Genomic DNA, 11,709 nt, shown 5'->3' on the forward strand with positions numbered 1-11,709 from the left:
GTTTGGCTGTTTCAAGTATGCATGTAAAATAAATTAAATTTAAAAAAAAGACTAAAACCAAATTTATTCTTCAGTGGGGGAAGAAACTGCCTAATAAAGAGCTACTTTAATGTTTTGTTCAACTTTGTGTAGTATTTTGGATGCCTCAGAAAGCAGCTATCCAGATGAGTGGATAGCTGCTTGTATAGTGAATTCAAAGAACCACAGATTTACAGGTTACAGAGGGTTTGTTAGTTTGCAGACTATTTACAGACAGAAAAATAAGACTCTGCTTTTTTCTGCTTTTTTGGGCAATGACCAATGAACATATTATTATTAACTTTGTTTGAAAATACTTTTACTTATTATCTATTTGTTTTCTGTGACGTTCTTCAGATTATCGTTTTAAAGTCACAACACCAAATTTTAAGTACATACATTGTAGCTATGTGAAATGGGGATTGCTTTGCTTGTATTATGGAAAATATGAGTTGCACCATGCACTTGCTGCAGTCAAGTACTTGTGTAGTGACCTCATTTAAACTCCCCCCCCCCCCCCCACAATCATTTCTCACCTCTCAGAGAATTGCTCAATGTGCTGTGGCTTCTTCAACTGTAAGTAGTTTCTTATTATATCATATCAGATTAACAAAAAACATTTTTGGTCACTGATGTTTAAGGGTATCAGCCTCTGAAACAACTGTTCACCGTATTGATATAATTTGCTGTATAGTTTTACTTTCACACTTTCACTTTGACCAGAAATAGAATCAGAATACAGGTTTTTGTTGTTGCTGCTGTTTTGTTTTTAGAATCATGAGCAAGACTTTTAACAGTGATCAGAATATTTTCATGCTTTTAGCAATGTTGAAAGTTTTCTGATCACATTTGAAATTTTACCACACTGTAAAAGTATGATTGTTTTTTTTAAACTCACACATTCTTTAATAACTGAAGATAACCAGAAAAACCCAACAGATTAAACATGCATTGATCTATGCATTGCATTTAAAATAATTATTTGAAACCTTTTACCAAAATGTTGGGATGTAGATGCATAAAGTATTGTTCTGTAACTTGTAAATCGGTAAAATCCTGATACAAGTACAATCCCAAGAAATTCTGTTTTGCTTCTTTTGACTTTCATTTTTTTCTCTCCAGTACCTTTACTCTCCAGGCTGTCTTCCACTGCCTCCCTACCTTCACGGTAAATAATGTTTAAATATCACAGTCTATGGAGACTCCTGCCTGGTTTTATCTGTCCACCAGTCAATCACCATTAAAAACAAGAAAGGGCTAAGAGCTGATCCCTGTTGTATTAAAATGTACTTTGATCTATCTACAGTGTTGGGAAGGTTACTTTTAAAATGTATTCCAGTACAGATTACAGATTACATGCCCCAAAATGTATTCTGTAACGTATTCCGTTACGTTACTCAATGACAGTAACGTATTCTGAATACTTTGGATTACTTAATATATTATCATGCTTTTTACAACTACGTGAATGTACTATTGCTGTGATCTATTACTTTTACTGAAGGTCCGAACCGTAGTAAAGGGGCTCTGGCTAATATGTCGGGTTCCGTGTCGGGCTGAAAACTAGCTTTACTTTGTTGTCTGGGTCAACTTTTCTTGCAAGAGACAGAGAGAGGCGTTGAAAGGCTGCTCCAACGGAACTTATTGTTTCAGAGGAAAACACGAACACTGTGTACAGTCGAGTCTTAATAGCTTACTTACAGCTGGGCTCGTCAGGCACTCTTCTTGGCTGCAGTGGTTATTATTATATTTACATGCTTCCAGCTCCCATTTTTGCTCGATGACAACTCGTACCTTTCCACTCCCCTTTTTCTCCCTCCTCGCGCTCACAGACCCATAACGTGTATGGCAGTCCATTCTCCCTGCAACACGGACTACACTGGCCATGAGGCTACATTCTTTAAAGCAGTAGCATTCTGTCTATTAGCTTAGCACAACAACAACAACGACAACAACAAAAAGGCGCTCTCTCACCCAGGAAACACGCAGAGCGAGAGCGTCACCCTGTAACCATGGCAACCGTAACGCTGCCGCCTGGAACAACAGCACGTAGCTGTCAAACAAAACCCAAACAGTCCTGACCCGCGACAAAATGAAACAGGAAAGTACCGCAGTGTAATCCATTTATTTCAACAAAGTAACTGTATTCTGAATACCACCTTTTTAAACGGTAACTGTAACGGAATACAGTTACTCATATTTTGTATTTTAAATACGTAACGGCGGCACATGTATTCCGTTACTCCCCAACACTGTCTATACATCTACGTTTGTAAGATTTTCTTCTAAATATCGGAATGTTTTTCTTCCAGATTCCTTGCTAGCTTGATTATGACTTTGACTGGAAAAAACAAGACACAAATCAGTTTGTGTGCAGTCAAAACAAAACTGCAGCACTTGAGTCGTGCGCCACTAGATTATACTGGCCATCACATAAATAAGTGTGCAGTCTGTGAACACTGAAAACTTTATTCTTTTAATTCATACTTTGACCTATGCTGCCTGGTTATAAGTGTAGAAATTAGTTGTTATTGTTATTCTTCAGTTATACAAGATTAATAAAAGCAATGACCAATGAAAGTTATTCCTGCAGAATCAGCAGCGACAACAACCTGTGTAGATTCACTGTAAATGGTTTGAATTTTACAGGAAGTACATTTTCTGTGCTTCAGCCAATCACAGTGATTTCCACTTGGTAAACCTTGATCAGCTTGTGACTAAATCTTCCTTTGAGTGGGAAGACATCAGTTGTGTGAGAGAAGGCTGAGGTACCACAATGATCAGAAGACTGCTTTCTTTGATTCTTCTAAGTACATTGTGTAAGTTGACTTCACTGAAACATTTGACATTGTAAACAATATAAAACAAAAATCTGTAAGGTTGAGTAATGTTTATATATAGATGATACCTTTTTAAGTGCTTTGTCCTGTCATGTTCTAACCAATTTTTGTTTTGATTTTAGCTTTGACCGAAGGGGATGAGGATCCTTTCCAGAGCTCTATAACTGTGACTAAACTTGGAGATAATGTGACTCTGACATGTATAATCCCTAGGGATGATGTTGGGTTGTCTTACTGGTATAAGCTGAATTTTGGAAACATGATTGAAACAATTGCCTCAGGAAGTTTTGACCAAATATCACGAAAGGGACCATTTAACAACTCAAGATTCAATGCCACAAAAGTGGGTGATATCTATTCTCTTACCATAACAAATGCAAGCAAAGAAGATGAAGCAACGTACTTATGCCAAGCAGGAACGGCATACATAATGAAATTTTTTAATAGCACGCTTTTGGTCGTGGATGGTAACGTATTTTAATTTGACTGTTTTTGTCACATCTGCTTCTAAGCCCAAATAATTACAGTTAATGCTATTTTGTGTCTTTTTGTAATTAACACAGATACAAAAACGCTGCAGAAATCTTTCACCGTGAAACAAACTTCAGACGTGGAGTCAGTACATTTGGGAGATACAATGACTCTGCAGTGTTCGCTCCTCTCTGAGAACAAAGATGACACAGATCAGTGTCCAGATGAAGACAAAGTGCACTGGTTTAAAGGTGCATCAGAATCCCATCCAGGCAGCATTTACCACGGCAGTCTCAGAAATAAAGAGGACGGGAGATGTGACTACAGTCTGTCCAAAACTGTAACAAACTCATCTGATGCTGGGACGTACTACTGTGCCGTGGTGACATGTGGACAGATCCTGTTTGGTAGAGGAACTGAAGTGGAGATAGGTATGTTTTTAAAGTATTATTTTAATATTTGCTTATCTGTACTAGTTGTTGCTGCACTGATTTTGTGAGCATGTAAGAGAGCAATTTAAGTTTGATCGATCTTATATAAACATTATAATGTTCTTAAGCATCACTGGTTTCTTTGCCCTATGAAGTATTTTTTCAGTTTGCAGCCCACATGAGTTGATAAATTCACAGGTGGCATTTAGCTGCCTCTGTGACCTTTGCTTCTTTTTTCTCTGTACTTTTCTGTGTATGTGTTTTATCCCCATTTCCTGCATTGTTCACGTAAAGGCCCCTCTGTTTCAGCTGCTCATGTTGTCTTGTGTACTTCACATGATGATTTTTGTTGTGACAGTGTTGTTCATATGAACACTTAAAATACACCACAATCCAATAGGAAAATTGTATAATAAGAATATGTCACATGAAGTTTACAAGCATGTTAATAAATTAGTTTTGTTTTATTTTTTCAACTGTGTTTAAACTCTCCCAAATATGAACGTGCTGATGTTTAGCAGAGGGGTGCACTATGACACATGTTCAACATAGCTGGGCTCTTTGTGACAAAATCTAAAATGCAGTAAGAGATGATTGGTCTCATTATCATCTTTCGCTGCAGAAAATCATTAATCTTGTGATTTGATCATGACAAACCCACTGATGAGTAAGATAAATATATCTGTACAAAGAAATTAAGGGAAACGGTTATTCATATTAAAAAAGGCTACAACTGTATTTGTGAACTCTTTCTGCACCACTCTCTTTTATTTCCCGTATATTGACAAATTTCCATGAAATAGTAATTTATCTGTATTATTTTTTATTTATATTGTACAATCCAATGGTGAGTAAATGCAATGGGTGAGTAAATGAATGCATTCAACACGAGGTACAACATTCATTTTGCCAGATTCAAAGAGCGTCACCTTTGTGAAAGTGGAAATTGAACTAAGCTACACATAGTTCACTAGCCCATTAATCTGGCTTTGTTGTACAGCTGTTACTGTGTAATGTAGGGAAGAAAAAGTGCTCTTGAGGTTGAGGAGAAAAAGGTTGTCTGCAGGCATGTCATGATTTTCAGGGTGGGCCAAGTTCTTTTTAATATAATTGTTCTGAAGTAGTGCTTAGTAAAAGTTGAACGTATACATAAAAAATCATGAATGAATGTCTGAACTTTTATGATAATTTATTACTGCACATGTAGGAAAATGAGTCAATGAAGTGGTTGGAGTCCAGAATGTTTTTTGTTTCTAGCTTTTGTGAAAAGAGTCTTAAAGTCCTAAATATGAAAACAATCATTATACGTACTTAACATAGAACTGATCTGTATGTAGACGTGCACTGTTACACAGACTTGTAAATGAGATGTTAAATGTCTGGGATGTTTTCTCATTCCAGAGGGGTTCCCGCTGGTTACTGTGCTTGTGATACTGCTGACCTGCTCTGTGGTTGTGAATATTGCACTGATTCTCACCAGAAAACAAAAACAAAAACCAGATTGGAAACACAGCAGAGGTAGGTTACTGACACATGCATACTAGGGGTGCAACGATATTCGTATCGATATTGAACCGTTCGATACAGTGCTTTCGGTTCGGTACGCATATGTATCGAACAATACAACATTTGTAATTTATTTTATCAACTTTCCTTCTGACGATGCTGTCTGTGTTGAGCGCTCAGTGAATCTGCATTCGACTACTCCGCCTAGGCTCGACAGTGCAGCCTAGGCGGAGTAGTCGAACGCAGATTCACTGAGCGCTCAACACAGACAGCATAGTCAGAAGGAAGAGCGCAGGGCAAGCTAGCGAGACAGAAGTTAAGCTCTCCTTGTAACAGGCAAATTGAACCTCATTCAGATCTGGCGTTTGGAATTATTTTGGTTTTCATGTGACGTATGACCCTGAAGGTAAGCGAGTCATGGACTAAAGTAAAACAGTATGTTGGATGTGCCATGCAATGCTCAATTACATTGGTGTGAACTAGTGTGTTAGCGCAGTTAGCTCGTTAACGTGTTGGCCGTCTAGCCCCATGCACGGAGCGATCGGCGGTAGCTCGTTAACGGAGATTTGCCGTGTTGTGGCGTTAAGGTCATTTCAACGAGATTAACCTGAAAGCACTAGTGGGAACACAACGAATATGACTGCACATTTACGCCGACATCATCCTAGTGCAAAGACAAATACAACAAGCATGCTACTAACTTTAGCCGAGTCATTTAGACAGCTGTTAGCACATGATTCTCCTTATGCTGCTGAGAATATAGCCCAGAAGAAGCGGATAGTATAGCTTTTATTTTGGAAAGAGACATTTCTCTGTAATAAACTCTCTTTTCCAAAGATGAGTGATTCCTCAATCAGATACAGGGCTCGCAATATCGCTAGCCCGACGTCCCAGAGCTAGCGATTTTTTCAGTCGGGCTACCAAAATCTATCTCTTCCCTGCCCGTCGGGCTATTGTAGGAAAAATATATGTCAATGCTTTTGCATTCTTTCAGAAATGTAGCTGGGTAATTATGTCATTGGCATCGGTGAGCCACTGTCAATATGTGACATATTGAAGTCGCGTTTGAATTTGCGCTTGTTTTTTGCTTTCACTTTGCAATCGTGCCAACTGTGTATAGAGAGCGACAGCACTGATCTGTGAGTGATGATAATTTGTGCACCAATTCCTCTGACATCGTCTTATTAATCGTTAGCTTACTATGCAAACATGACAAGTGAAATCTCCCGCAGCTTAAACATGTGAGAGGTTGATCGCGCAGAGAATCGCTGAGCTTATGTGAGTGCGCGTGTAAAAGCATTTCAGTTCTGCTGAGCCAAATAAGACAGGTCAGGGTGAAGAAGTGACAGCCAAAGAAAAGCTTACCACAAAACGGAGAAGTTATGACAAATCAGACTATAAGGCAAAAAGAAAGTGCAGCTTTATGGTTTCATGGACAAAAGAATTTCTGTGGCTGCAATATGACGAGCTAAATAACCAGGGCTGCACATAAGTGGTCCGCAGGTGCGCATTCGCTGTCAAAATAAAAAACACGCACAAGGGTTAGGGTTAAATTTAAAAACTGTACTTTTGAGTTAAAATATATATTTATAATTTTAATAAATGACAAATAAAAAATGCATGAACATTTTTTTTGTATCGAAAAAATATCGAACCGTGACACCAAAGTATCGAACCGAACCGAACCGTGAATTTTGTGTATCGTTGCACCCCTAATGCATACACATATGTACGCATGTGCACACACACACAAGCGCGCGAGTAACATCGGGTGTCGCCTTCTGCTGCTGTTGCTCATCTGCTTCAAGGTTCTGCTCAAAATTCAGAGATTCTCTTCCGGATCCCTTGATTATAATGAGTGTTTTTTTGAGTTACTGTTTACTGTCATGCTCGTGATTGGCCATGTCTACAAAATTACATCTTTCAGCACTTTGCGTGAAAGGTTCCAGCTTTGGTTTATTTAGTGGATGGTCCTCTGAGGGAAAAAAAAGAAGGGGAACAAAGTTTCCAGTTCATGAACTGCAAAGTTTCTGAACTAGTAGAAATTCAAATGTCATATCAGGTAATATTAGTTCAAGTTTTCTCGGCAGTATACCCCAAACATGTTGTTTGTACTTTCACCACCATAGTTTTTTACGAATTATGAATGTCAGAAATGAACTATGTCCCAACTTCCCATAGAGTACATAAACAGAAGAGCTTCTGCTGAGCCTTTTATAGCAATGACAAAAAATTGAGGTGACATTGGGGAAATCCTCACTAATAATGCATGATGTGATAGATTTCAGTCAGAATTAGACATAAACACTAGAGATCTATCAAATCTGTCTTGCGCATTTTCAAACACCAAACCTCAGAAGCCCACTTCCTGGATGAGTCACGGATACAGAAAGCGAAGCAGAAGTCGTATCACGTTTCGTTCTATGACCATGATAGTGACTCCATAGACTAATGCAGCCATTGTGGTAGACAGACTTTATTTCTTGATGTAAAAGAACAGGGTGTTCAGAGTATGAATCTTCTGGTGACAGCTAGAGTAGATCAAACTATGAACTGAATGTATCCATCATAATATTTATAGTAAAAAGAACTGAAGCTAACATGACAGCTAACTGAGTCCCTATGCAGTATTAATTTAGTCTTGATGATTAGATTCTTGGTTCTGACCTGGGAAACATTTACATCAAATAGCATATATTTTTAACACTGTTAACATCTCCATTTTAGGTCTTCTGCCAATGGTAATGTCTTCTTTTTATTAACAGGAAAAGTTACAGCCTCCAATCAATCTCCAGTCAGTCAACAGGAGAGATCGACTGTGGATCAGCTGAATAATGTGGTATATAAAATATTAGATTTTCAGACAAACACAGAACCAGCAAGCTTAAAATTTTCGTTAAGAAAAACACTTTTATCATGTGAAATACATGAAAATTGTCAAATGAATCTGAAGCTGAAGCGTAAAATTACAGTGTAGTCATCGATCACCACTGGCATCCCAACAAAAGCTGTAAGAGAGGGGGTTGGATTGGACTGATGAGTCAACAAGAATTGAACTTTGACACAGAGAGACACTCGTTAATGTTCAATTTTCAACTGTACTCTTTGTTTTTTTTTCATTTTCCATTTTTTAAAATTTAACACTAAAAAAGTACTTTGGTTATGGTTATTAATTTATATGGTTATTCTTATAGGAAGCAGAGTTTGTGAGGTATTTGCAGTTAACTGTGACTATGTTCTGTGTGTTTTTAACCGTATAATGTAAATCGTAACCAGGCTTGAAATTGATTGTTCAATTACAGTTTGCTCTTACTAATTTGCAGGAGGGTGAAGAAGTGGGAGTAAACTATGCGGCACTTGATTTTCCCTCAAGAACAGCTAAAAGATGAAAGAATAACAGGGAGCTACCGGATGACACAGCATGTACTCTGGAATAAGAGACTACTAGTAAATCTTTCCCCTTTGAAGAAGATATATATATATATATATTACATATTTACTGTGTTAATATTATATGCATGCAATATTGATTAACCACTCAAATGGATAAATACCAATAAATAATCTGCTGTCATTAAAACTATGTTATATGTACCTCATGTGTTCATGATTCATGTATTTGACAAAGACAAGTCACAGTTTATTGTTTTTATTCCTTATTTCAACTTCACAGAAATTATGCTTTAGAGGAGGGGTCTCAAACTCAAATGAGCCGTGGCCACTTCTGTCATCTCATTGGAGGGCCACTTTAAAGTGGCCACTTAAAGGGCCTGTTACACTCTGCTGTCATATTAAATCATTTTTCGTATAATAATTAAAAAAATAATAATTTCTTTACATCAATATGCGGGCCGCAAGTAGAGGTAACGTGGGCCGTAAATGGCATGTGGGCCGCGAGTTTGAGACCCCTGCTTTAGAGTAAAACAAAGCTCATGTTTCCTGAACCTATACTTTTACATTTAAGTTTAACAATACACATAATAGACATAAACACGTGATCATATTACTAATTATATTAATTTATAAAAAAACAAAACAGAAAGCAGCAGGCATGGGATCTGTAACACAATGTGAGTTTTATTTTAAAATTCAGGACATGCTCAAAATTTCCTTTAGCATTCAACTCAACATAGAGAGCACACGGTTCTCAGCAAACTCTGCCCTTCTCGCTCTTGTTTCTCTAGCAGAAAAATTCAGTGCAGCATAGTTTATTTCATCATCAGCTTCAGTCTGCGTAGTAACAAAAAGCAAATAAAATAGTAGTTTAGATGAAGATACAAAAATCTTTGGACATATTTAAACTAAATTATAGCATCATTTTCATTACTTACTGGTTGGTGCAAGTTGTCAGTTTGTACTTTCGATACAGCATTTCCTATTCCTTGACATAAAAAAAAATATTATCATGATAAATATATGATAGTGAAATACACTTAATGAGACATTGCCTTCTCAATTTACTGCAGTTACTGAAGTTTCACAAAGATATGATACCCACTCTGGAGCATAATCCATAAAAAAATTGTCATCAGTCGGTTCAATAATTTTTCCTTATGATTTTAAAGTTGAATTGGTTTTATGTTTTTAAAATGCATGAATGTTGAACCACTGTTAACGCTTACCTTTACATTTTTTACATATCCTTCGGTTGCAGATGAAGAAAACGTTTCCAATAACAGAAACAGCCAAACAGACTATTAATATTGTCATTTGAATAAATACTGGTTGTGTTGTTTGCTCTACAAAACAAACAAAAAAAATCAGTTCTTAAAAACATGTTTTGAGTATAACTTCCAGTACGGGAGACAAAATCAGGCACAGGTACCTTGAATATTAAGTATAGTTCCATTTCCAGATATTATTTCCCCACATGTGGCCACAGCGCAGTAGTAAGTCCCAGCATCAGAGGAGCTGACGTTCTTAGAGAAGCGATAAACACATCTTTTCTGAGGGTTAGATCTGTTCTCATATTCATTATGTCTTTTCCCGTCAGTGTAGATGATGTTTGGATGAGATCCCGCTCTGAACCAGAAAACATTATGATCTCCTGGACACGTCTTGTTCTCAGAATCAGAGAAGACTGAACACTCGAGAGTCGCTGTGTCTCCTGAATAGACTGGATTTGATTCCATCTGCTTTTGGACAACGATATAGTTTGATGACCTCTGAGTGTTTCCTGTGTAATACAAAACACAAAGACATTCTTCAAAACATGCTCAGAGATTTTTAAAATGTTTGTAAAAGTAGAACAGTTGAATACCTTTTACTAACAAATACATCCCGCTCCATTCACCACTAACACAACTGCCTTGCTCACAGTGATAGTAGCCCTCATCTTCTTGGACTGTCTTCACAATAGTCAGGTTGCCAAAATGTTTATCAATTTTTGCCTTAAATCTTGATTCAGGAAACTCTGGAGTATAAACAGGCTGTGTAGTTCCATAAAATGTAACAACTAATTTAAGAGCATCTCCGACACTCTGCTTGTACCACTGGACTCTACTGCTGATCTCTTTAGTAGTTCTAGCACATGTTAAAGTTGCTGCTTCACCAAGATGAGCGGTTTTCACTGGAACCAGAGAATCTGAGTGAAAACAAAACATAGAAAGAAGAATCATGAGGGGAAAATATTCCAACATATTCCAATGTGTGTTTTTACACACACACACACACACACACACACACACACACACACACACACACACACACACACACACACACAAATCAACATAAATAATTATATTTCAAACATGTGATCAGAGTAAGAAATAAAAAAGCCCTTACAGCCGTCATGGAGAAAAACCAATACCATCCATAATATGACCATCTTGACACTGGTCCTTGTTGAGGCATTTCAGTAGGTTTAAGAGGTGACATGTGCTTGTTTGTTAGAGCATCTGATTGGTTGAAGCATCTGATTGGTTAACACAGAACAGACTTAAAAGTACACTTCCTGTCACACTGATCTTAACATTTTTTGCCTCTTTTTCATCTTCTTCTGCAGTCTTTCAGATGTCTGTCTGATAGTAGTTCATGTTGTCAGATGTTAAACACAGGAAAAGCAAATGGCAATTCTACTCCGGGTTGTAATACGTGCTGCAAGAAATACATCAAATACATCAAACTCTGCACTACAGAGTAAGTTTACTATCTGTATTTTTTCATTGGTGCGGGGCAATAACATTTTGTTCGTCATAAGATCTGAAGAGCAGGATGAACAAATACTATATGGTTTAGCTTTAGTGGACGAAATTACACGAAAAGCAGCAGCAGATATTTTGTTAATATCATATAAATTATTCCTATGGTGGAGCTATAGGTAAAGCCAGAATCATGCCAAGTGCAAGATCTCAACCATCACCTGCCTGGACAACAGCAGCACCCATGTGAGGATGCTCTCCCCTTAATACACAGAGTGGTTTCAAAGCAGAGCAACCTGGGCC

General features: G+C 37.5%; 2 protein-coding genes across 2 annotated transcripts; one reads left to right on the forward strand and one right to left on the reverse strand.

Moving 5' to 3' along the window:
* The first annotated feature begins 2,774 nt into the window (after positions 1–2,774).
* Positions 2,775–8,800, forward strand: LOC146676771 (uncharacterized). Its single transcript, XM_085383599.1, is given in 7 exon segments — positions 2,775–2,837; positions 2,981–3,325; positions 3,422–3,760; positions 5,162–5,278; positions 8,032–8,105; positions 8,590–8,679; positions 8,681–8,800. Coding segments are annotated over 7 exon segments (1,128 nt in total). The 5' UTR covers positions 2,775–2,794.
* A 1,077-nt stretch (positions 8,801–9,877) lies between these two features.
* LOC146676772 (signal-regulatory protein beta-2-like) lies at positions 9,878–11,093 on the reverse strand. Its single transcript, XM_085383607.1, has 4 exons — positions 11,051–11,093; positions 10,527–10,850; positions 10,092–10,442; positions 9,878–10,005 (listed from the first exon to the last, which is right to left on the reverse strand). Exons 1-4 carry the CDS (start codon positions 11,091–11,093, stop codon positions 9,878–9,880), a joined length of 846 nt encoding a protein of 281 aa, XP_085239733.1.
* Between the last annotated feature and the right edge of the window lie 616 nt (positions 11,094–11,709).

Source organism: Rhamphochromis longiceps, linkage group LG2 (genome assembly GCF_057381845.1).
Source record: "Rhamphochromis longiceps isolate RC_006_pf linkage group LG2, R_longiceps_female_GT1.1, whole genome shotgun sequence".
NCBI lineage: Eukaryota > Metazoa > Chordata > Actinopteri > Cichliformes > Cichlidae > Rhamphochromis > Rhamphochromis longiceps.

What these genes read in the sequence shown, in the direction of transcription:
- LOC146676772 (XM_085383607.1), bottom strand. Translation starts at nt 11,093, where the DNA reads ATGGTCATATTATGGATGGTATTGGTTTTTCTCCATGACGGCT. An exon ending in GGTTTTTCTCCATGACGGCT is followed by an intron (nt 10,851 to 11,050) that starts GTAAGGGCTTTT and finishes GTTTTCACTCAG; the next exon opens with ATTCTCTGGTTCCAGTGAAA. An exon ending in AACTATACTTAATATTCAAG is followed by an intron (nt 10,006 to 10,091) that starts GTACCTGTGCCT and finishes TTTGTTTTGTAG; the next exon opens with AGCAAACAACACAACCAGTA.